The 24646-nt window shown below is 40.2% G+C and overlaps 1 protein-coding gene across 3 annotated transcripts in view; it reads left to right on the top strand.

Moving 5' to 3' along the window:
* The window catches only part of CLIC5 (chloride intracellular channel 5), an 84213-nt gene that overhangs the window by 31552 nt on the left and 28015 nt on the right, over positions 1-24646 (top strand). For all 3 annotated transcript variants that reach the window (XM_027886570.1, XM_027886568.1, XM_027886569.1), the window contains 3 exons: positions 18409-18518; positions 18859-18984; positions 20307-20413. In XM_027886570.1, coding sequence (XP_027742371.1) covers positions 18409-18518; positions 18859-18984; positions 20307-20413 — 343 coding nt within the window. The remainder of the gene's footprint in view (positions 1-18408; positions 18519-18858; positions 18985-20306; positions 20414-24646) is intronic.

The following is a 24646-nucleotide window of genomic DNA, read 5'->3' as shown; positions in this document are numbered from 1 at the left end:
CAGTGATCCAAGGCAAGGTATTCAGGCTCTCCTTACCTTGGTAAAATGCTGATACCAGTCCTTCTCCTGCAGATGTGGACACATAGTGGGATCAGGGAACATTCTTCACGCTTATCCCAGGGCAGGTTCAGAATCCTGAACACCACTTAAAATAGGAGAGAAATATATAATGGAATCAGGTCTCCAATATAGAACTGTCTTCTGACAAAGCATACTGAAAACCTCAATTTCCTGGGCATAAAAGAAATCAAAGCAGAGGAAACTGGATGTTTGTCTGCTTTTAGGTACAGCCTGTTGGGAGCTTTATGAAGTGTCTGAACAGGAGCTAGTTCTAGTTCAGAGTTTGTGCATATGTGTGTATCTTCTGTAGGACCAACTTCTCTGCTTTTTCTGCTTGTTTTCTTGTGCATTCAGGCACACAAATTTATATCAGTCTCCTAATCCCCATGATTTCTATGTTGGTCCTCAGGGTAACCAGGTTGAAGTAATTCCTCAGAGGTATCGGATATCTGGAGCTCAGGTTCTTCTCCAATTTTTGCCCCCATGTCCCTGATTGCCAAGATATATTAAAATAGCTCCTTTATGTGTATTATTGATAACTCTGCGTAAAACTGAGCTAAAACACTAATTGAAACTCATTTCAGGAGGGTTGTATTGTAATAACTTATTAATGCATCTGTAGGACAGTAGGAGCTGAAGCTATTCCTGATACAGATTCTCTGGCATAAAGACACTGTATAAGGATGAGGTTGCTCAGATAGTGACAGTTGGCTCTTCTAAATCCCCATTCTTGATAAAACTAATTATGTGTGCAGAGCAGATGACAGAAGCCCGTGACACTCACCTGTATGTGCTTACTCAAAAATGTAAGTAAAATGTTCAAAGCCTAATATTCAAGACCAAAGCTGATTTCAATTTACTTTAAATTCCATAAAATTTGGAAAGATTATATATGGGAACAGTATTTTCAATACCTTCCAATAGACAAGTTTACTCAAAGCCCCGTCCAGCCTGGCCTCGAATACTTTCAGGGCTGGAGCACCTACAGCTTCTCTGACCAAATATTTGGTTTCCTCTGGACTAAAAAAATTATCATGACTCCATTCATCATTCACCAATATTTCAGGTGTTAAAAGCTATTCATGATGCTGTAAATGGGGTTTATGCACAGAGGATGTTTGCTTGATTTAGGTATGGCTTTAGCTTCCCATTCTCTTGACCATGAAGATGCCAAAGAAGATATAATTTTTTCTGACTTCTGCTGCTAGTTAAGTGTAATGCTCTACTGCTTGGAAAAGGGCTCATCACCTCCCATGAGTGTTCTGCTGCAAGCTAGCAGTGGATTTCAAATTATGATCAGCTAATCCATGCTCAATCTCAAAAACCATTTGACAGTCTGTAATTCAGAAAAGATAGTTTAGCATTGCTGTGGGTTTGCTCTGACCAATTTTCTCTCAGCCCCTCCCTCCCCCCCAGTTACTATAAGTTGAGAGAAGGTTTATACAGACAAAAGAGATCTGATTGGGGAGAACAGTATTAGGATTTATTACTAATAAGATAAAAACTAAAGAGCTATATATGCAACAATTCTAATTAGGCAAAAGTGCTATTTTAAATGTTCAGGAGCTGTACCTTTGTTGTGAGTGTGTGTTTTTTTAATAGTTGTTTGTAAAGCACAGGATGATAATGGAAGATCTCTACTCTTCTTAGATGCTGATAGCTAATAAGTGTTCTTAGATCCCAGTTCTGCAAAGGAGACTGTACAGTCCACTCCATGCTTTGCCAGCCATCTCTGAACATGATTCTCCTTGTAAAACCCAGTCCCTGAGATAAAAAAAAATACAGATGCTTTTTTGTAGCAACTCTGAAGCACTATACAGGCATGGTCAATATTTCAGAGGTGCAGAAGCTGAGAAGCAGGGGCCTTGTGCAAGGACATCCAGCAAGAATTTCACTCCAGTCCTGTGCTCTGTCCTTTAGCCATAGCTCTTGTGTCTTTTGGGTTTTGTACAGCACTTAGCATGACTGATTCACTGTTCATGTGCCACACCTGCTTAGTAAATCACAGTAAATGTTCCAATAATAAACACATAAATCAGACTAGTCACAGCTATGCATTCTTACTTTTTTATTTTGCCATTGTTATTAGTAGGGAGGGGTCAAGGTTTAGACTATCTTTTGGCTGGGCATTTTAAACACACACAGAGCTAATGTGTGTTACGATATTGGAAAAGATGTAGAGAAGAATAATTTTAAGGGGCAAAAATACTTAAGATTACCCTCCTTAAGGCAGTCTTTCTCATTTAAGTAAAAGAGCAAACGTCACTTGACCACAGTATTAAATGTATCTATGGGTGGCTTTTAATATAGTGCTAACAAGTATAACTAGACATAGAATCACAGAATGGTTTGGGTTGGAAGGGACCTTAAAGATCATCTAGTTCCAAGCCCCCTGCCATGGCAGGGACACCTTCTTCTAGACCACCCTGGGGTCTAACGTAGTCAAGTTAAGGCTAAACTTAATAGTAATTCCAAAGGTGATTAACTGTTGAAACAAACCACCAAAGAAGTCATGCCCTTTCTGCCTCTGACTCAGATCAAGACTAGATAATCCTGTGATAAACACACACAGTTAAGGACAGTAAAGGAATAAAGAAGCCACAAAATCTACAAACCAGGAAGGGATTGCCATCTTGGCAAACCAGAACAGGGTTTGGTTCAAGCACAGAGGGAATCTTTGTGTCTCTGAAGGACAACAAAAATTTGGTTGAGACCAGTCTGATATAAATGATGCTGAGAGGCTGCTTATGTGTCCTGGGTGTGATAATGAGATGTGATAAATTCAGGTGGTGGTTAAATATATTGTTGCTTATATTATAATGCTTATCATGTCTGGGTTTGCAAGGGCCAGACTTTGGAAGGTCCTGCAAAGGCTGAGCAGATGAGTGCTGTGTCAGTACAGGCCAGACCATGAAGCTGAGATGAAGGAAGAGCTAAACTAGGAGATAAGGGAGCCAAATTCCTTTTCTGTCTGTCATTGTCTAAGTCATACCACGTCCCTGCGCCTTTGCTTCCTTCCCTATGAAACATTTGCATCAATATTCATTTTCATACCTGTGTAGCCCAGTAGCTTGTCTAGATAAAATTGCATCCCTTCTTTTCTCTTTACATAGACTGTAGAAACTACTCAAGTGTTGTGGTTTAGCTCCTCACAAAATACAGAATTAATTTTCAGGTTGGGCAGGTGCTTTGAATTGCCAAGCTTGTCCTCCCTATGACATTTTAATACCCAAATAAACATCCTGCACAGAGCTGTCATTTTTTGTGTTGGTGCAAGTCTGTACCTGTGTATTGTCCAAAACAAGTGGTAATGAGAGAAACTGGCCCCTATGGATCATCACTATTGTTGCCGGTGTTTTTCTAGATTGTGATTCAATTTGTGTGTGTCAACAGGCACGTTGTGTTGCTGCTTTCCTTTTGCTTTTAGCTGCTGAATGGGCAACTTCAAACAGATACGAGTGCATATCATGAGAGGAAATGATTTTCGTTCACTGCCCTGTGTTTGGTGATGAGCCGTTGCTGCTGATTCAGGGTGTGACTGGAGACCTGTTTTGTTTGTTTATTTTATTCATAGTATTTTTTAAAAAGCTATTCCTGGATGAAGAGGCGTTGAATTATGGAATAGTCTTGCAGGTTCTAGGTTCTCTCTGAATGGCAGTTTTAGGTTTTTTTCTGTGCTTGGTTCTTTTAAGTGTTCAGGACATGCCAAGAGGATCCAATGCACCAAACTCCTTAATTATTAAGCTTATTTTCAGTCTTCTATTAGCATTTGGATCATTTTAATTATCTTCTATGAGTGTTAGCTCACTCATGCAGTTTGACAAGGAATTCTATTTTGTCTTGAGTTACTGAGTTGCTCTTTCTTGTTTTGACATGCTCTAACTTTGGGTAGTTGTTTTTATTTTCCATTTCAAGTCTGTATCTCTGAGTCCTCCTGTTAAGCTCTAGATCAAGTCCTGAAGCTGTGTCTTGTTTGAAGTTCAAAAATGATCTCCCGTTTTTTCTGCATTAAGCACTAAGTACTCACCCTGCTCAGAGATGGAGCCACAAGGAGCTTCTGAGTACATGAATGTAATCTTTTGAGGTTAAATCATCTCCAATTACATGTTACTCTAAACACCCCATAAGTCTTACTTCTCACTCTTGAGGCTGTAATAAAGGCAGGAAGACTTGTTTCAGATTTGGGAATATGCACCTGCCCATCCTGGTGCACTGAAACCATCAGCCCTATGATATGTGTCTGCAGGAACACCTTGTTCTCTTACCGGGCTGAGCACAATCTTTGCCCAATGGCCTCATGATTCAGTGTTTATCTCAGAGGAGATGATTCAACAAGAATAATACTACTAATGTTAAAAACAAAACGCTGACTGTAGACAGCTACTCAGGTCCAACCTTGGAGAGCCAGGAAAGGATGTGACCAGGATGGGAATTTAGGGGAAGTGCATTCCTACTACCCTGACAAAGAGACAAACCTTGAAATATTGATTTTCTTTTCCAAGGGAAGGAAGTGTTCCTCTCCCCCGACCTTGGCCACTGCTCGCAGCCCCATCTGCACATGGCAGCACCTTGCTGCCAGGGGCAAAAGAGCTTATTATAATTAGCCTCTGTACATCTCTTCCACTCTGTGCACCAAGGATTACTAATTTTTAAATTTATTAAAAAATTTATTTGAATGTTTATTTAACATTTATTTAAAGCCGTATTCAAGGTCTTTGAGACTGAGTGCAGTTAGTAGTAATGCCGGTTGTGCCTTGCTATCAGAAAGAGGGATTTTGTGCTAACAGATGCTTAGCTTTTCAGTGGAAGTGTGAAATTATAGGATTTCTCTGTATTTTTTATTTTTCAAGAACCACCTGAGTGCTTGACATTTCACAGTAATAGAAAAAAAGCCCCTCCATTTTAGAGAGGAATATAGCTGATTCTTCAGAGCCTATTCAAGTACTTGAGGAAATTGGGCCTAACTGCACACAAATGTCTAAAAAATGTTCAGAAATTCCCTTGCCAAATGCTAGTTTCTCAATAACCTCATTAACCTGGATGTTCCAGTAAGTTTTATTCAAGGTGCTTGGTGTATGGAGTACCAATGGCATTCTGCAGGCTGCAGTTGTTCAGGATAACAGCTCTCCAACAGCCTGAACACGGGAACTGCTGTGGAAGCACGGGATAAACCAAAATGCTGCCAGAGAAACTTCTCAACTGAAGGAGAGTGAGATTCAGCCCTTCTGTAGAGAGGATGGTTAGGCCCAATTACCTAACTGGGTAAGAGGATGGCACCAGAAGGTGGCAAGGTGTGAATTATAATGCATTAACCAGGGTGGGAAGCAGGTTAACTGTGCCTCTCACAAGAAACTGGAAATATAAAATGAACCCGTAAATACAAATTAGTTTACAAAAAATAATAGAAATATTTAAATGTGAAATACATAGCAGTGGTGTAGAGGACTACAAAGATTGTAGATTGATGGCATGAAATCTTTGTTTAATCCATCTAAGATAATGTCTATGTTGGAAGCACAAGCATGGCATAGGAAATATGAGGTGCTCCTATCACAGCCCAAAATCCAGATCTACCAGCCCAAATCTGAGTGTTCAGAATAAACTGTAGTGACAAATTTTAACGATGATTAAGTGAATGTGTTCCTGTAGAACAGATGATATTGGGAATAGATGGCATAGTCAAGGATCCCAGAAACAAGAGGACCGTAAGTGGTGAAGAGGTACTGAGGAAAGTGCAATGGCATAGTTAGTTAAGTAAGATTTTGTATAAAGGGATGAAAAGTATGAATTATTTTAATGAATAGCATTGAGTTAAAGGTAATTAAAGTGGTTGTTTGTTTGTTTTTTTAATGCTGGATAGTAGAATAAAATAAAATCAGAGGAAATTCAGTCTAGGCATCAAGTTAAAATGGGTTCAGAGAAAGTTGTCAAAGCCATTTCCTGTGGGGAGTTTGTAAAGTCACATCACTGGAGCATTTCAAGTGGACCCAAACAGTACAGACACAGGGATTTCAGAAATCATTCTGCACTGGGATGCTAAGTAAACAAAAAATGTGATCCAAACTCAACTCACCAAACCAATTATTTTTTCTACTTACAACATTTATGATACATTAATTTCAGAAGTCTGTACTGTAAAATATTCGTAAATTATACTGCTACTAATATCCACACTTATTCGGAATTTCTCAGTAGCTTTTGGAAGGCATCACTGTTTTCTTGAGCACTTGCTATTGAACACACAAATTGTTTTGCTTTTAGGTGAGTCTCAAGAAACCATTGCTGGTTGTGTGTATGTCTCAGACTCTGGCTTTCATTGCAGGTATTTACATTTACAAACTCAGAACTTGCTCTGTTTCTTGTTTAATGAAATAGTCAGAGAGAGTTGCATCCCCCTCTTTTGTAGATGGCTATCAGAAAAGATTGCCTTGTAGTGTAGCACCCCTTGAATGGCTAAATATGACTGTATGCGTAGATGATCAGATGAAAAAATACTGTAATTTTGGCAGGTAAGAAAATATTAAAGGTGAAAAAATATTGCCTAATCACTAAACTCTGTAATTATTTATCTGTGGGTATCTGGAAACCAGAAAAGTTATGCTGCATTTGTATTTTCACAGCAGTAAGTCTTGGTCCAAGTGATGGCAGTATTGTAAATAGTTCATTGGAGGTATTGTAGGTTGCACTGAGAAGTCACACCGAGATGCAAACAGACCAAAGACTAGTTTGAGCCTGTGATGTGCTGCTCCTTTGCAAAGTAACTTGATCTGCTTTTGGTGAAAATCATAAACATTCATCACATCTCAGGATGGAGCTTCTCCTGTACCCTCTGCAGCGCCTTGAACTTTGGAGATGCAAAAGGAGATAGAAAGGCCCAGTCCAGCCCAGTGGGGGACACCTCCTGAGGGCTGCCAAGTGCTCTTTTAGTCCAGTGACCTGGGATCACTGATGAACAGTATTTCTGTGATGTTAAATAAGATACAAAATGAGACCCCTGAGGGCAGATTATGGCCTGTGCTGGGGTCAGCTGGTGTGGTAAATGCCCTTATCAGCAACACCCCACCGTCCAGACCTTTATTTGCAGTGCCTGCAAGTGACTCTGTCTTCTAATAGTGCAAATGAAGTAATGGAATTTCAATAAATAATTCAGCCCTGGATCTGATTTCGGGTTCAGCATTAACTTTCAGCACCTGGCTGCTGTTATTATTTGTTAGTCTGATACGCTGCTTAGAGGCATGGAAATTTGGCTGCAATTCACCAACATTTGCAGAATATGCCATATGACCAGACTACCCTGGTCAGAAATCCCTGGCTCATAGATTTTTAACAGACATGCAAATTCCAGATGTGCACAGATTTAGTTCTTACAAGAAAAACTGCATTCAGGATTTCGGTACTGTAATGGGAGCTCTGCATAGGGCTTGCTTTGGAGAAACGACTCCTGTATTTGCACCTGATCTCTACCAGAAACAGGAATAATTTGGCTATAATTTGCATTGCCCGTGACACCCTCTGACAGTGATCTGTCTCGTTTTATTTTCTGCAGCTTTCCAGCGGGAATGTTTTTTTAATGTATCTAATTAGCTCTCAGGATATAGAATCATCAATATTTGAAACTATTAAAATTGGTGCTTTGTGAATAGCTAAATAAGATCAATTCCCAGTTTCTTTCTCCAGAGCACATAAAACCACTTGTGGTTTAAATCACTTATTAGAAAGAAACTAGTGAATCCAAAGTATGACTCTGCTCTTACTGAATCCAGTGGAATATTTATCATCAGTGGGAATATTTTATATCAATACTAACTGTTCTGGAATTAGATCAGGTATATTATCATAGAATAATAGAATATTTTTAGTTGGAAGGTACCTTTTAAAGGTCATCTAATTGGACTCCCCTGCAATGAGCAGAGACATCTTCAACTAGATCTGGTTGCTGAGAGCCTTGTCCATCCTGACCTTGAATGTTTCCAGGGATGGGGCACATACCACCTATTATATTAGAACGTAATAAACTGATAGGTGTGGCACCAAAAGACCAAAACTATAGTATGACCCTATAGGCATAAGTTTCCAAAATGTAGGAGCTGCATTATGTATATTCAGAGCATGAACAGCCACCCAGTATCAATATATTGCAGGACAAGATTCTTCCAGTACCTGAAGGGAGCCTGCAAGAAAGATGGAGAAGGACTATTTACAAGGGCCTGGAGTGACAGGACAAGGGGGAATTGGCTTCATATGGAAAGAGTGTAGGTTTAGGTTAGATATTAAGAAGAAATTCTTCCTAATTCTTCACCACCTGGGGATGGCAAGCCCCTGGCACAGGTTGCCCAGACAAGCTGTGGATGCCCCATTCCTGGAAACGTTCAAGGCCAGGTTAGATGGGGCTTGGAGCAACCTGGGATAGTGGAAGGTGTCCCTGCCCATGGCAGGGGATTGGAACGAGATGGTCTTTGAGGTCCCTTCCAACCCAAACCATTCTATGATTCTAAGTTAATTTGTCTTAAAAAAAGGATTTGTGGCTTACTTGTTCAAAGTCCATACCTCTTCCCCCTGTTGTATCCAAAACAACCAAGCAGTAGCTGATGCTTCAGCATCTCTATTGACTTTTACTAAAAATGGGGTGATTTCCCAAATACTGCTGTGTCCTGCCTCCCCAAATCCTGCGACTAAGGTTCCTTCCAGAACTTAAACCCATATGCAAAAATGCAACTGATATATAAGAAAAAAAGGTTACGTATATAAGTAATGTGACAAGTTAGGCATCTTTAGGAAAACTCCACAAGTGGGATGGTGGTGGTTGACCTCTTAGGGAGTGAGAGCTTCTCCCTGCAATGCAAGCAGGCAACGCTAGAGGGGATTTTACTACCACTCTATGCCAGGCATGTGCCTCTCCTGAAAAACCTTCCAAAACATATGTTCTAGTTCAGCAACAAGATGTTGGCTACAGGCTAGTGAAATCTACGTTAGTATGATGCAAAAGGTCAGGAAAGATTATTATAATTGTCCCTTCTGGCCATGAAACCTCTGAATGAAATTCTGATCCTGTCAAAGTCATGGGCAAAATTGCTATTGATTTCACTGGGACCAGACTTCATCCTGTGCAGGTCAGAAAGAAGCAAGTCTGTGCCACCAAGCATCCAGCACTGACAGCAAGAACAGCTTTATTGTCAGAGTCACTAATATGGACTGTATAGAAAGGATTTTTGAAACATCCTATGCCCCCTCTCCACTCTGCAGCAGGATGAAATAAATCAAGACCAATTTCGCCCATTTATTTTCTTTTGATTTCTTAAAAGCCTCCACTAAATGCAGATTACACAACCTCCTTAGAAAGCCTGCTTTGTGTTTCATTAGTCCTATAATTACACTGGATTCCCCCCCCCCCCCCAAGCTTTATTGTTGCAAATTAAGCAAAATACTTAATCCCATCCTCTGTGGTCATGAACAACAATGGAAAATCATCCTCTTTGTGAAAAAAGTCTTATACATGGTTGAGGACTGTTATGTTGTGGTAGAACATTGCATGTACATCAAGTTATCCTGTTGCTGTTGCCTGTAGATGCGTATGCTGATGATTCCTATTGTTTGTGATTTACGTAAAACCTCTTTCACTTCGCCCTCGCAGCCTCACCCGCTATTCCCCATCCAGCATTCGTATGTCGCATTTTGTTCTTCTCACATCTTACACCTTGAGGTTAATTTCCCTAAATTTCATTTAAGTGACTTCAGACACTTTGTTCCAACTTCTTAGCATCACTTTGAAGTCTGCTCCTCTCCTGGGAAACACCGATAAGCTCTCTGTGCTTGTTGTTGTCAGGAAATTTTGCAAGGTTCTGTCTGTTCCTTCCCCCATTTTGCTAATGGAAGCATTAAATATGACTCATCTTGTCATAGGCCTTCATGGTACCTCTATTTGTTGTGTTTGTAGAATAGCAGAAAACTTTATTATTCCTGCTTCATAAATATTTTCCAACCACTTATACAAGCACTTTGCAGTAATTTCATACAGGTCCCATTCCCTGCTTTGTTTAATAAAATACAGTCTGGAGCTGATATTGGAAACATAACGGAGCTCACCTTCCAGGTACCTGCTGCTTTCTTTCTACCTGCAGTGCTGGGAACCCTGGCAGAGAACAAAATTCACTTGGCTTAATTAATGTCATGTGTTCCTGATAAATCCGTGTTGTCTTTTCTTATCAACTTTAGATTTCTGCGTGTGCTTGTGAGTTACGGTTTAATCGTTTGTTCCAGTATCTATCTGTGTGTTAAGCTTTTATATCTGACATTTCTTAAGTTCTTTTCTTGTTCCTGTGGCGTCTCAATGAAATATTGATGGGTCACCAAAAAACAAAGCTGTTAAAAGCCGTTCTCTGAGGTTACATCCAGTGGCTAACATGGGTACCCAGGATCCTGTGCCATGACACTGGTGAGTGATAGGAACAGAACTGCTTTATTAGACTGGAAAAGGCTCAGGAAGAAGTGTAAAGGATAAACTTTTTTTTTTTTTTTTAAGCCAAGAAAGAATCACCTGTACTTTCAGTCCTCTGTGTCCAGAAGCCCATGAGCTTTGCGCAAAATCTGCTATCAAGAGCTGTGATGAGAATGGCAATTTTTGGCAATTTTGGGTTTTGAAGAATGTCAAGATTTTGCTCTAAATTTCTCTAAGTCTCAAAAAACCCCCCATTTTAGAACATTCACAACGTTATTGAAGAGAAGCTGTGGTGGGTTTTCTGTGAGGAGGGAAACTGAAACAGTCTCAGTAATTTTAAAAGAAAATTTTGGCTGGTGGGTGGGCTGCTGGGCAGCCAGGAGCCCTGGGAGTCCTGCTGAGCTGCACGTTGGGACCCCATGCTCTTTGTGTGGTCCCAGCACCCTGCCTACCCTCAGGGGGGTGGCCAAAGACCACAAGTCCAGGCCTGTTTCCAAGGTGGTATGGCCAGAACCACTGCACATCTCCATCAGGTATTTGTCAAAATCTGAGTGAGCTCCTCAAAGAATATTCTTCCAATAGAGATTTTCTTTTACAACACACTTAATTTTTTTGTCTAGTTGCTCAAGAAGCTCACAGTCACAGCTCACAGTGATACTCCCTTCTTACTAAGGCTTTTAAAAGCAGCTTTTCATTCTGGGTGGCTTGTGGCCTGATTTTCCAAGTGTAGAGAATTGATACTTGTGAGAAGTGAGCTGCTTTCGAATTGTCTCACAGGACCTAAAACTGCTAGCCACTTTGGAAATGTCAGCCAGCATTTGCCACCCATCCTTTAGCTCATATTTTGCTGACATTAAAAAAATATAAATTAAATACATATTCTATGTGATTTCTTTCTACAATACTGCTGATGTTACTAAATGACTTTCTCTCTTCTGGAGACTTTTCCCTTATATACCACCATGTGAAAGTCAGTCTTGGTGTGCAGAAATTCTTCACAGCAGAGCATGCTGGAATATGGTCTCCTGGAAAAAAAAATTTGTCCCAGCCTTAATTCATAAATATGTGTTGGTGTAGGAAGTTTCATTGTAGTTCCCACTATCTTTAATTATCTAATAGTAATTCCTCATTAAGTTGACCATATGCAAAGATAAGTAAGGGATCTATAAATATAAAGGAGAACAAAATAATTTCTTGGTCTAGGGTGTCAAACCGCTCTGTGCTTATCTACTCTGTTGATCCTTGTCAAATCATTGGCCTTTAGTTCTTTGAAGAAAGAAGAGGTGATAGAATAGCACAGAACCCTTTTTCCATGATGAGTTCAAACTGAAAGAAATTCAGGTTAGATATATGGAAGAAATTCTTTACTGGGAGAGTGGGGAGGCCCTGGCACAGGTTGCCCAGAGAAGCTGTGGCTGCCCCATCCCTGGAAGTGTCCAAGGCCAGGTTGGATGGGGCTTGTAGCAACCTGGGATAGTGGAAGGTGTCCCTGCCCATGGCAGAGGGTTGGAACGAGGTGATCTTTTAGGTGCTTTCGAACCCAAACCATTCTGTTATTCTGTGATGAGACTATATACCTGTGTTTAGTCTGTAGTTTTATTCATCTACATTGAATATGAATTATTTGAGTTCTAGGGCATCTCAAAGTTTATTTCAGAGAAAAACATGTGGCCAGTGGCTCTAACAAAGCCCTTGAGGAAAATAAGACCTATTTGTGCAGGTTGATCACTGTGTGTGCAGCTGTTCTGCTACCAGTACCTCAGCTGAGGTGGAAGATGACGCTGGTCTTTAATTGTGAGTATCCTAAGCTGTAGTGAAAAGATCCCCAGGAAGAAGTTGACCTGTATGACTGATCCCTTCCTGCCCATGTTGCCATTCACATGAATAAAAAAGCTGCAAAATCAAGACTTACCAAACCTAAAGATAATATTTGTCCTGTCCACGGGGTCTTCAACCTGCACTTCCATCTTCTGAAAATCCTGAATGTCTTAGGAGTGCAAACACATCTCTCACAAAAGTGCAGAGATCTGAGAAGTGCAGTGACAGCTCCTTGGAGATCCTCAGCTCTGCTGACGTGCTGCCCAGCTGGTCTGAACCCAGTGAACAAGCCAGCTCACCTCAAATTGGCCAGCAGCACAGACCAAGTTAAGCTTATGTGCATCTATAATATGTGCCTGTATGTAATGCCAAACTTGGACAACATTTTGGCTGGCTTTTGGGGAGCTGGCTAAAGAGTTTCACCACTTCCTCTTTGTTTTGTCACTACCCTGACAGTCTTCCAGGCAAATGCTCTATTTTTATTTGACATATATGCACACAGTCTATTTCTGCATGTGTGTCCTCAGGAGTATATTCCTGTTCTGTCTTGCCCTCCCTTGGAAGGCTGCTGCTCAGAGCTTCTCCTAGCAAAATAAAATCTCAGAAAAAAAGCCTAATGAAGTTAAAATGCTGCACACCAAATTTTATTATTGTTGTTATAGGCCCCCATTCAGGAAAGCACTTAAGTATGTGCTTAAGTCTTTTGAAATCATCAGGACTTAAGAACATGCTTAACGTCAAGCATATACTTCCTCTGAATTGGGATGTATTTCAGCACATGCTTAAATGCTTTTCCTGAACCAGAGCCACAGTCAACAAGAGCGTCCTGTGATACACAGGGCTTGTGCAATGAGATTTACTTCTTACTTGAGACCTACCAGTGCTGCTCTATGAATGTGCACTTCTTAGCTTGCCTCTCCGTTGGTGGCACTCCAAATTGCTCACTGGCTTTTACATTTGGATCAGAAGTTGGGGAAAAAAAAAAAAGACAAGAAATTGGAAAGAAATGATCCTTACTAAAGCAATACCTTGGCATGTCTGATCTCGTGTTGCAACCAGTGATTTTTCCCTACCATGGAGATTTGTGCTATTGTGTGTGTGGTATAATTACTAAGACAGATTTTTTTTTTTTTTTTTTCGTAATGGCACAATAAATAGGGTATTTCCTGGCCTGCTCTGCGTTTCAAATAGGATTTTCACTTCCCCTTTGGGTTTTGAGCGTAAGGGGAGTAAGTGTCAAAAGGCAGGAGCGTTCCCAATTTTAAAACAGAGAGGGTGTAACCATGTGTAATGTGAGTCTCAATTTTGATTGTAGGGATGATGAAATCAAATCCCTCCTTAATCCTTACTGGGAAACATTGAGGTGAATTAGCCTGACTGCTTTTGTTAACTTGTTAAAATCCTTTTGAAAAAGAATGTTTTAGTGTCATCAAAAGTGTCTCCCTGCTTTACCCCAGAGTCTTACAGACCCCTGGCCCACATGAAGAGTGGCCTCAATGGAGTGAAAAATGAACGAAAACCCAAATATATTATTTGCCTGGAAAAATCACAGTGCTCCGTGATATGCAACTCTTTCCAGCACTGCCATTTTTAAGATAGATGCTTAGTCATTATTAATGATGGTGTATTTCTCTAAAGTTCTGTATTTTGGGAGTAACTGAAACTTGCCCTTTTCCCCTCCCTTAAGGTTATTAAAATAATATACGGCTGCCTGTGTACATTGCAGTCCCTGTGCATATACCAGTTGGAATATTTTTGGAATATGTGAGGAAGTTTATTCCAGTTGTTTCATTTGTAGTGAAGTATTAGCTTGAACTTGAGAAAAGCTCCCTGTTCATATCATTCAGCTTTGCTGTGCAGTGGTTGGAGTCTCTTGATACTGCCATGACCCAACAAAAACACTTGACACAAGCTCATAAAATCACCAAGATTGTTTTTTCTCCCTCCCAAAACCTCCTTAAGAATGTTAATTGATAATGTCCCTGCAGCCCCCACTTGTGCACACAACTGTCTTTAAGGTTTAATTAACTCATTAAAAATATTTGAACTATTTAAGGAGAAGTGCCTTATAATTAATAAAGGAGAACATCTTGTCCATTCTTGCCATTACTCAGATAGAGGCAAGCAGCTGGTATGACAGCGTTCTTTTCCTGATGTGATTATACCACGTTGCGGGGCAGGACCTTGCATCAGTTGGTGTGAAGGACCTGAACAGCTGGACATTAAGTAGAAAAGCATACTTTTTTAGTAAGTAACCAAATAAAAGTAAGATTGTAGGAAGAAATGGGAGCAGAAAGTGATGTTTCCAAGATAGAGCAAAATAATTCTCTTGAAATTCTGCCTCTACAAACTCCAGGCTTTTTTTGCTGTGGTCCCCATTCATCCCACCTAAAATCAGATACTCAGTGGATTCAGGTAAAGTGAAATATGGCCACAATCATCTTTCACATGTGCATCTTGGCCTTACCTGCTCAGAAGACCTTCCTTTAGGCATCTCAGTTAAACTGCAGCGAGATGAGCATTGGCCAAAGAGTCTCACCCAGCAAATCCTCAAATCTGTTTTACTCTTCCACAGTCACTCTGGAAATTTGCCTTTTCAGATAAGGTTCTTCTCCAGTGGGAGAAATTTCAGAAACCCCTTTCAGAGCTGTGGGGCTTATAGTGCACTTTAACAACTCTATGTCCTTTATCCATGCCCACAAAGCCTCAAGTCTATCCCTAGCTGCAATCGTTAAATCAGATTTGCCAGAACTGTCCCTAGTTGCAATCATTATATCAGAAATATCTGATATTGCTGGCAGGGAGAGTGCATATATCATCAACCTGCTCCTTTTTATAAGTGGTTCATCACTTTTACTGTGCTTCAGAGAAGCTTTTATGCTCATTTGTGAACAGCAGCAGGAATAAATGGTGGTTCTCCAGCTTGTCAATTATTTGCTCCTTTCTTTCCATCCACTGTTTGAGTTCTTGATCTTGATTAAGGTATTATTTAATTCCTGCCTTTCTGAGCCCTTACCCTTGGACAGATGTGTAATAGATTTGTGCTTAGGCACTACTGGGGGTGCTTTAAGAAAGCTGTTTTTCTTTGAAGAGTGACTAAGCCTGGGAAGTTCTCTCTTCTTTCTCATCTCTTCGTGGTAGTTAAAAGACTTCACAAGGGATCTCACAACACTCTGATAAGCCTTTGAAGTTATTACCTACTAAGGTTTTGCTCTTTCTGAGTACTGAACATTGAATTACTGACTGCTGTTAGAAGCAATGACAAAAGATTCACAAAACCGACAGAGCCTTGCCTATAATTTCTGCAGAAAAATAGCTGAATTTAATGGGTAAATTGTGTTGCTGAGGAGATTTTGATTCTGTTCCCTCCTCTGTCACCAGTTTGCCTTGTGATTTGTGGTAGCGTTTTCAGTTGTGCCAGTCACATGAGATCAAAACCCATGAGTCAGTCCCCACCCAAATCATGAGCCTGGCTTCCAGATCCAGGAGCTTTGAACAGAGATCGTGCTGTACTTTTTCCTTAGTTTATCTTTTGTTTCTGGAATTTCCTCTGCCTATTCCCAGTGTGTCTCTAGCAATTAATGTTTCCCACTCCTTTAGAAGTGTTGGGAAGATACTGGAGGCCTCATTTGACCTACACAATTAATTTTATTTTTGATCACCAAGCGAATCTTATTTCTTCCAGATTTCACATCTTTCTCCTTTTCCCAATGACTTCTACATCCCTTAGCCTCACATGACCCATCATTTCTGCTTCTTTCTTGTAATTCAGCTGCTCTGTCCTCCCCTTAAGTCCTCCGATATTTAGAGAGTTTTTCACCATTTCCTTGAAGGACAGAGAATGTGTAAAAAAAATGCAGATCTGGGTAACCCTTAACCTTTACATGAGAATATAAAGTTGGAGAGAGCTGGGAAATGATGTTTCTGAGTCTCTTTCCTGAAAAAGATGACATTGGTGCTTGCAGCACGAGAAGTGGGTGATGAGGCCAGGCAGGAGGTTGCCTCCATGCAGGATGGAGACTTGCAGGAGAGCTGGAGCTTTCCTTGTTACTGTGAGACAAGACCCCTTTGCTCTTAAGGTATTCGCAGAACTTGGCAAACCAGGGTTTTACACTTACTTTGAAGGCAGTCAGGTGAAGAAAAATCAGAATCAATGAGTTTATAAGCCAAAGTAGTTCCAGAGAAGGTAAGATGAGAATCAGCCCTTCTGCCTGCACTCTCTCGCCCTCTAATTCAGTCATCGATCTGTTTTTCTTCAAATTCTAGTTTAGAACATATTGTTTGCAGACACAGTTATCCAGCTCCATTATGAAGGATGCAGTTATGACTGAGATGGTGAAAAAGCCAAGGGGAAATCTGGTGTCATATCACTGTTTTCTCCCATAGCATTTGCCTCTTTTGAGGGAGGGTAAGAAGTTAAAAGTTCTTGACAATGGTTTAATCAGCAACTATGACTTTGCAGTAATTATGGCATGCCTGGTGGTCCCTGGTACTCCCATGGTGACATTGTTGCTGTTGCCATGAAATTTGCAGAACAGGGCTAGCTATTTAATTTATAAAATTTTACAGAACCAGGCTACTCACACCTCGGGTAGACGGGGACAACGCATCTTCTCATCCTCATGCCCTGCCACTCTTTCACCCACATTGTTTGCTGATTCTTGCATATGCCATGTGCCAGTCATATTGCAAATCCATAGTTTCAAGACAAACTGCAGCCAAACTGTTCCTCCCTCTATCCAAATACCTCTAGAGTCTGAGTGTTTGAAACCGAATCTGAATCCAGAGCAAAATTCATTACATAGCCCTAAACTTTATGACAGGTTGTCTCCAAGCCTTGAATCCACACTTTCTCCATAGTTTGAAGACAAGAAATGTCATTTCACAGGCAAGGCCTGAATTTGCAGCAGCTGGACGTTTCTAATTTCAAAATGTTTCTAGTTGTGCTGTGGATGTTTCACAGAGCTGCAATAATTAGAACTGATTCTTTCTTTAAGACAGAGAAATGCTACCTCACAGCTTGAATATTAATAAGATAAAATTTATGAGAGCCAACAGAATAATATAATATTGTCTCCAAAGGAAGAGGGCATTTATTTGCTTAGCTCTTTCATCAGCCATTTTCAGACACACACTGTGTGCATAAAATACAGTTGTGCATAAAATGCAGTTATGCAACCCGTGTGGGTCAACAACGGAAGGTTGGTTGCTTCACCAGGATTATAAGAATCTTTTAAACACAATGGTACCACAAATTAAAATGGAAATCTATCAAAACCATTATCGTCCTGAAAGCTTTGGCCACAAGCATAATTATTGTAGAAGGATGTTGTCCTTGGATGCAGCTTTGGCTCAGTTCAGCTGGTGTTATTTGTATCCCTCCATGGCTCAAAGTCAGAATTTGCATGGCTAAGGACCATAAATTTTTAGAGGAAGAAATAGGCTGTTTCCTCAATGCTAACACTAGCAGTTTTGTATTGTTTTGTAGTGGTTTGTAGGCAACTCATTAGGTACTAGAGATAGGAGCAGACTGAATGTGGTGGCTGAAATCTGCCATGAACCTCAGAAGGATTCGGATGGAGATTTGTGTCTTGATCTGGTTGTTTTTGTTTGAGGTTGCTTTACTGGATATGAAGAAGAATGAGTCAATGTCCAGAGTATTTGGGTTTAAATATAAAGTACACATTTTTGGTAGTAAAATACTGAAGCAGATATTAAGCTGATATAATCTGCAGACTTTAATTGAGCAGAAAACCTGTCCTGAGTTTTTCTATCCTATTCATGAAGCTGGAATTCCTGTAGGATGAGAGTAATTGAGAGAAAATCTTGGATGTTGCTTGCCATCAGCAAAGGACACATCTCCTCACCCAGAGCAGCCCTCAGGAGAGGCTCCATGTTGCATTTTCGAGCTCGTGACAAAGGCTGAATCCTGCAATAACCCCATTCTTTTGTTGATGATAAACTACATTAAATAACAGGCACTGCTGGTTATTTTTAAAATGGTTATTTTTCTTGTGACATCCTGTTTTCCATCTTGAGGGAGGTAAATGACTAATAAGTCTGAAATCCATTTTTCCTCTCTTTCCATCCCTCAGGCTGGTATAGATGGAGAAAGCATTGGGAACTGCCCATTCTCCCAGCGTCTCTTCATGATCCTGTGGCTCAAAGGAGTTGTGTTCAACGTCACCACTGTTGATCTGAAAAGGTAAAAGCTGTTCAGTTTAATTGAAATAGTGAAATGATCCAGTGTTTGCCCTTCACAAAGGCATCACTAAGTTCAATCAGATTTGTGTCTAGCCTAGAGAACCTGTAGTGCACACCAAAATAGTTGGGATTCAGGTTTGGTTGTTGGGTTTTTTTCACTTGAGGAATGTTTTTATATTAAACAGGGTGCTTGGGGGACTTTCAGAGTCTTCCAACCACAAATTACAGAAAAAAAAAAAAAAGGAGCAAAGACATATTTTATAGGAACTATAAATATCTGTGCAGCTACCTGACCATAAAGATCAGTGATTTCATGACTTTTTTTTTTTCTCTGTCTGCAGAAAGCCAGCTGACCTGCACAATCTGGCTCCTGGGACCCACCCACCTTTCCTGACATTTAATGGAGAAGTCAAGACAGATGTTAACAAGATTGAGGAATTCTTGGAAGAGATTCTTGCACCTCCAAAGTAAGAACTTGAGATTTTTTTTTTAGTCAATACTCTATTTCCTCGAAATGAAAGATGTCCTAAGAAGAGTTCCTAAAAAGCACTCCTTCCTACAACCTTTACTTACAGGAGTAATATTTATTTATGAAACTTGCTGGCTTCAGTGAGATGACTTCCATGTGTGAAGGTTAGTTGTGTGATTAATAACTGCAGAATGTTTTCTCTGTACACATTTTAGGATGCCCTTGTATGCAGAATTAAGGAGACCGGTACCAGAAAAATTTTGTAGGGGTCTGGTGGCCACATTTTGCAAAGCTAAAAATAACTTGGAAGAGATGCCGAGAATTGCCACACAAAATATCTGTGCCAGGAAAAGCATTTTACAGTGAAAAACTGGAGGATTCTGAACTGAATGGTGCATTAGTAAGTTTGGAAGGGGAACTGATTACAGAGGATGAGAGGCTCTGGAGGCAGAAAAGTGCTCATTATTCTAATCGAGAAGTGACAAGAGCCCATGACTGGAAGTTATAATCAAAGTCAGATTAGAAATAAGGCCCAGATTTTTTCAGTAAGGAAAAGCTACCAAGGAAAGGTTTAGATTTACCAGATATGCCTTAGTTAGTCAAATGTTTTGGACTTAATACAAGGATAATGGGAAAAAGAAATTGTTGGCTTGTGAGTTGCACCTTAGAGTCTATGAATTAACGAAATTTGGCTTGGTTCCTTGTGGAGTGTTTTACCTCCAAATGATTCAGCAGCTACAGAATAGTCCTGAGGCAATGGATCAGATATTTAAATTTCCTATACTCTGCTCCAAGACCACTGAAGTCAGTAGAAGTCTTTAATTGTGTTTATCTTCCAAATCAGTATATTCCTTTGCACCAGATGCCTATGAAAAGCAATTCAGAGACTGGAATCTTTATGTTCCTTCACCTGGGTAATCCTAACATGTTCCATCCTGGGGTACATTTTCAGCGTGGGGGATTAGACATGACTGCCATTCATAATGGAGGGCCTTGGCTGCCAAACTCCCCCCCATCTTCCTGGAAAATTATGCTTCCTTCTGATTTAAGGCCACTGTATCTTGGATTGTAGGAGCACAAAGCACAAGTACAATTACCTTTGTCTTGAAACCATCCTCGTGTAACTCTCCAAGTGCCTGCTTTGATAGACAGATACTGTTAAGAAGGACTTGCCAAACTGTTGTTTTGAGATAAATGATGGTGCTAATTACAGTTCCTCGTACAGGAGTTTTTGTCTTTCTTCTAGGAAATTGTATTTGTAGCCATCCCTATGATACTGGTAGCAAGATGTTACTCTTCACCCTGCTTCTGCTTTTTCAGGTACCCCAAGCTGGCTGCTAAGCACCGGGAATCAAACACTGCTGGAATTGATATCTTTTCCAAGTTTTCTGCATACATCAAGAATACCAAGCAGCAGGATAATGCTGGTGAGTATGATCACTGCCAAATGTGCCAGGGAGTTTGTGTGCTTAGTAGTGGAATAATTTTGCCATTCCCTCATAATTTTCTTGTAAGGTCTGTTCAGATGACATCGGGTTCTGCTGCTGAGCAGTGGGAGATGGTTGGGTCAGTGGACTAAATCCACATGTTCGCAGCTGAATGAGCTACATCTGTAGTAGTAAATACAAGGCCACAGAGTGTTTAGTAGCCCCTTTACCAACAGCCATGACATGACTCCTGTCCATACTTCCTCCAGCCCAGCTTCCTCACCAGAACAGAATACTTTAGTGCTTGCTGGAAGTGACTGGTGGCCTGTGCTACATCCTCTGCTTTGCCCAGGCACTCCTTGGAGCAGTGTGTGCTGACTGGACCAGAACTGTGAGGGCAACTCGTGCCATGACCCCTCATACTTTGTTAGATGTGGCCATGAGACCCACTTACCTCATGATTATATTAATAAGCTAATTTGCTTATGTAAACTGAGTTATACCAAGACATCCAGTATAAAGTTATTAAATGAAAGAAGTGGCTTTAAGAAATGCAACTGCACTTGTTAAGCTCCAGACTTTCCTTCACATGTTTGTTTGTCAAAAGAAAGAACCCCCCCAGAAACCAGATGCCATTCATACTTACATGCATCCCACACTGTCTTCTTAATGAAATTGCTGTTCTTCTCCACATTCCTTTCCCCTGGAGAAACAAGACTTCAGCTAGCCTTAGCTCCTGTTGCTCCATGAAAGCTAATGGATTTACACTTCCCTGTCCCTGGGGATGATCTAGTAGAATATTTGCAGTCACTCACTGATGTGAATATAAGAATATAGGAATACCTCTTATCTTGTATTTCTGGTTTCATAGTCAGAAACTTAATGCCTGTTGAACACCATGTGCTCATATCATTCAGAGAAAACTAAATTTTTTCAGGCTCCAGCTCTGCCACACATTTCATCTGTGCAATTATATTTCATTGCCCGGGGCTGACCCATGAGATAAAAGTGGGTAAATGATGATTTATGTCAGATAGCAATCTCCTCCGTCATATTTTTGTGTTGTTAACAGAAGGAAATAATTACAGTGCTTCATTTCTCAGTGATTCTAAAGAGTTGGGGTTTTTTTGTCAAATGCTAATGAGATGCTCAGCTAACCTCTGTAGGAAGTTGTAAAAGGAAAATAAATTAAGAGTTAGACTAAATAGATTTACAATGAAAGTAAAATATCTTGGCCATTTACAAGGAATTTTTATGGTCTGCTCTGCAACTGTAAATCTTCAGCTTGCATCCTAAAACAGCTATGGGTATCTGTCCACATGCAGAATCCCAACTCTTGCTCCTCAGTGACTCTGCAATATGCAAATCCCTGGATTCACAAGGGCTGGCAGCTTCAGACAGGGATAAATGGCTGTCCTAGAGGAGTCTGCATCTGACCATAAGCAGAGCTGGAATTCAAGGTCGGATATCCGCTACTGTGAGATAAGGAATCTAACCCAAAGTACTCCACATTTTTAGAAACTGCAGTATGATTAATGGGAGCTTTCCCTAGATCTGCCTAACAAGCCCTTGGTTTAGGTACTCTTGAAAAGAAAAGGAAAATGCTTCCAGTGGCCATTATGCACGCCAAGGTTATAGGGAAAAGAGATGTTAAGCTGCAGAAGAGCAACAGCCTTTGTTCCCTGCAAACACCCTCACTCCATTTTTTTTAGCTGGTTCGTGCTCCTGTCATATCCAGACACTGCAGTCTCTGAATGTACTGATGCTAAACTTTCCTCTTTGAAGTTGAGAAAAGTTTTTAGCTTAATTTTTTTACATCTGTAGTGCTGCAGTGCAAGGAGAATAAAACACAGACAAGTAGAGTATCAGTAGTACCCACATATTTTTTCTATCAGCAGAGGAAAGTACCTGAGGATCTCTGGGTCCTTGGGACTGTCAATGCAGACTTACACTTTGTGGGACAGAGACCTCAATTTCAGTAGAGTAATTGACTTCCAGTTTTCAAGGGCTAAGCAAGAATACCTTTTCCTTTATCCCAGGGGTGTTTTACTCACCTTCCTGACCAGTTCATCTGAACCACAGCAGTTATTCTGAAGGCTGATTTGGATGGCAGATAATGAGTTAATTAAAAAGCGGTCATGTTAGATTTCTTGATCAGTGAAAAGACAGTGTCTGAAAAGGAAAGGACAGCACCACTGTATACATATTTCCACATGAACCTATTTCTTTTTTATTAGTATTTTGTAAAATTCCAACATTGATCCAAAAGGAATCTGGGGCTCTAGCCCTGATCTAATACATGTCCTTTTACAGCAGGTTCTGACGCATTACCTTTCCTATATAACAGTATAAATAATTGTATATAGTTCTGTAATAATAAAAAGCATTTTATATACATAAAATATAATTACTTACGTAAAGTCCCTTTCCCTGTCTCCATATGAGCAGGTGAGATCCAAAAATAACAGAGATTGCTGTCTGTTGTTATCTTAAATTGTTCCTATAGATCCAAACTCTCAGATAAAGGTAATACATCTCACAGTCATCCTCTATATTTGCTCCTAACTCCTGCTGACTCAAGTGCTTGGGTTAATCTGGAAAGCCTCACCAGTAACTGGGACATCAGTTGCACATGATCAGAACACAAATAGAAAAAGACTTGTTAATAAATTAAAAATAGATCATAGAACACAGGCCATTATATAAACAATAATTTTAATTTATTTTAGTTGGGAATAGGGGAACTGCTGAATACCAAGCAAGCTAAAGCAACAAACATCAGGTCGTTTAAATTAAGTTCTTAAATTGGGAGTCAGGGAAGTAATTCATTAACATGTGGGATATCAGGCTGGGAATTTGTAGCATCAGCCTGTCTCTAGAAGAGTGGGTAAGGTGTAATTATATGTGATCATTCTTCGTAGCGTACTGGTTTATCAGAGATCGTGTGGTCTGTGCAATATGAGCTCTCACTACAGCCTGTGGCTGTTACATCTTTGCGGTGAAGTGGCGTGAAGTGGTTGGGATAATTAAACGAGATTTATGCAGCATGAGGATACTGGATGTAAGAATTAATGAGAACCTAATGCACCCTGAAGATAAGCCCAAGCTGGTGTTCCTCCCTGGAGAATTTACAGCCAGGGCCATGCAGGAATGTCAGGCTTCAGACGATGCTTGGCTATGTCATTGCAATATTCAAAGCAGATGGCTCTGCTAACACAGTCTGTAGCCTTTAAGTAGCCAAACATTCTTTTACTTTCGATAATGGAAAAGTTACTAAAGAAAACAAGAGATTGGTAACTTCTTGGTTTAGTGTGTGTCTCTAAATCCTCTCATGTAAATGAATATATTCAATGATAGGTATGTACATGTGTTTCTAAGATTGTGATACCCTCTGCTGGCAAATATGTGAATGTATAAAGCAAGCAGCTTTACACGAGCAGCTTTACAATCAGGGCCGAAACATGGCCTTAAGAAAAATAGGGTTCCTTCTGTCAAGACAGTTTCCTCTTACAAATGCAACATCATCAAAAGAGAAGTGTTTCATAGCAACCTATCAATTTTGACAAATGGAAAAAAATCGTGTTTTTTCTGGACGAGTTAAATTTACTTTGAAGTAAAATGCTTTAATGTTACAGAGGAAAATAGTGATTTTTTTTTTTTTTCTGGATTCATGCAGTACTTCATTTACCACACACCGTTATGTTTTGTGCCTGGCACAGAAGCAGGTGATAACCTTCTCCTGTAAGTGTGCATGGCAATATGTTATTGATCATGATTCATTTACTTACCAAAGGTATTTGGCAGAAAGGCTGCCCTGATTTAATAGTTCCCTGAATTTCTGATTCTTTTTTTCCGTCTTTGTTTTCCTAACTTTCTGTCTTATAATATAAAAGCGCTGAAAGTTTTGGAACGGGCTGGCGAGGGCTGTAAGCCCAGAAGCAAACAAGCTCATGCCATATCAAAGTCCCACCACTTTTAAGCTTCTTGAAAGGGAAGGAATTGATTCCAGATTCTCAGGATGTGGCAAGCTGTGTTTAAAGAAAGTGTGTGCATTTATTATTTCAAGTCAGTTCAATTAGAACTTGATTCCTTCCACCCCCCGTGCCACTCGATAATTTTATAACAGGCCTGTTTGAAGGACTCATCCCCTCATCGTGGGATTAGATCTGTGTCTCACTCGGGTAGCAAAACCGGGTTATGCAGTTTTCTGGCCCTTGTGCTTGAAATGATAAG

The sequence above is a fragment of the Empidonax traillii genome, unplaced genomic scaffold (assembly GCF_003031625.1).
Source record: "Empidonax traillii isolate 1590-97213 ecotype Southwest subspecies unplaced genomic scaffold, ASM303162v1 scaffold190:size869923, whole genome shotgun sequence".
Classification (NCBI taxonomy): Eukaryota; Metazoa; Chordata; class Aves; order Passeriformes; family Tyrannidae; genus Empidonax; species Empidonax traillii.
The sequence above is the reverse complement of the archived record's forward strand: the minus strand, read 5'-3'. Positions and strand labels throughout refer to the sequence as shown.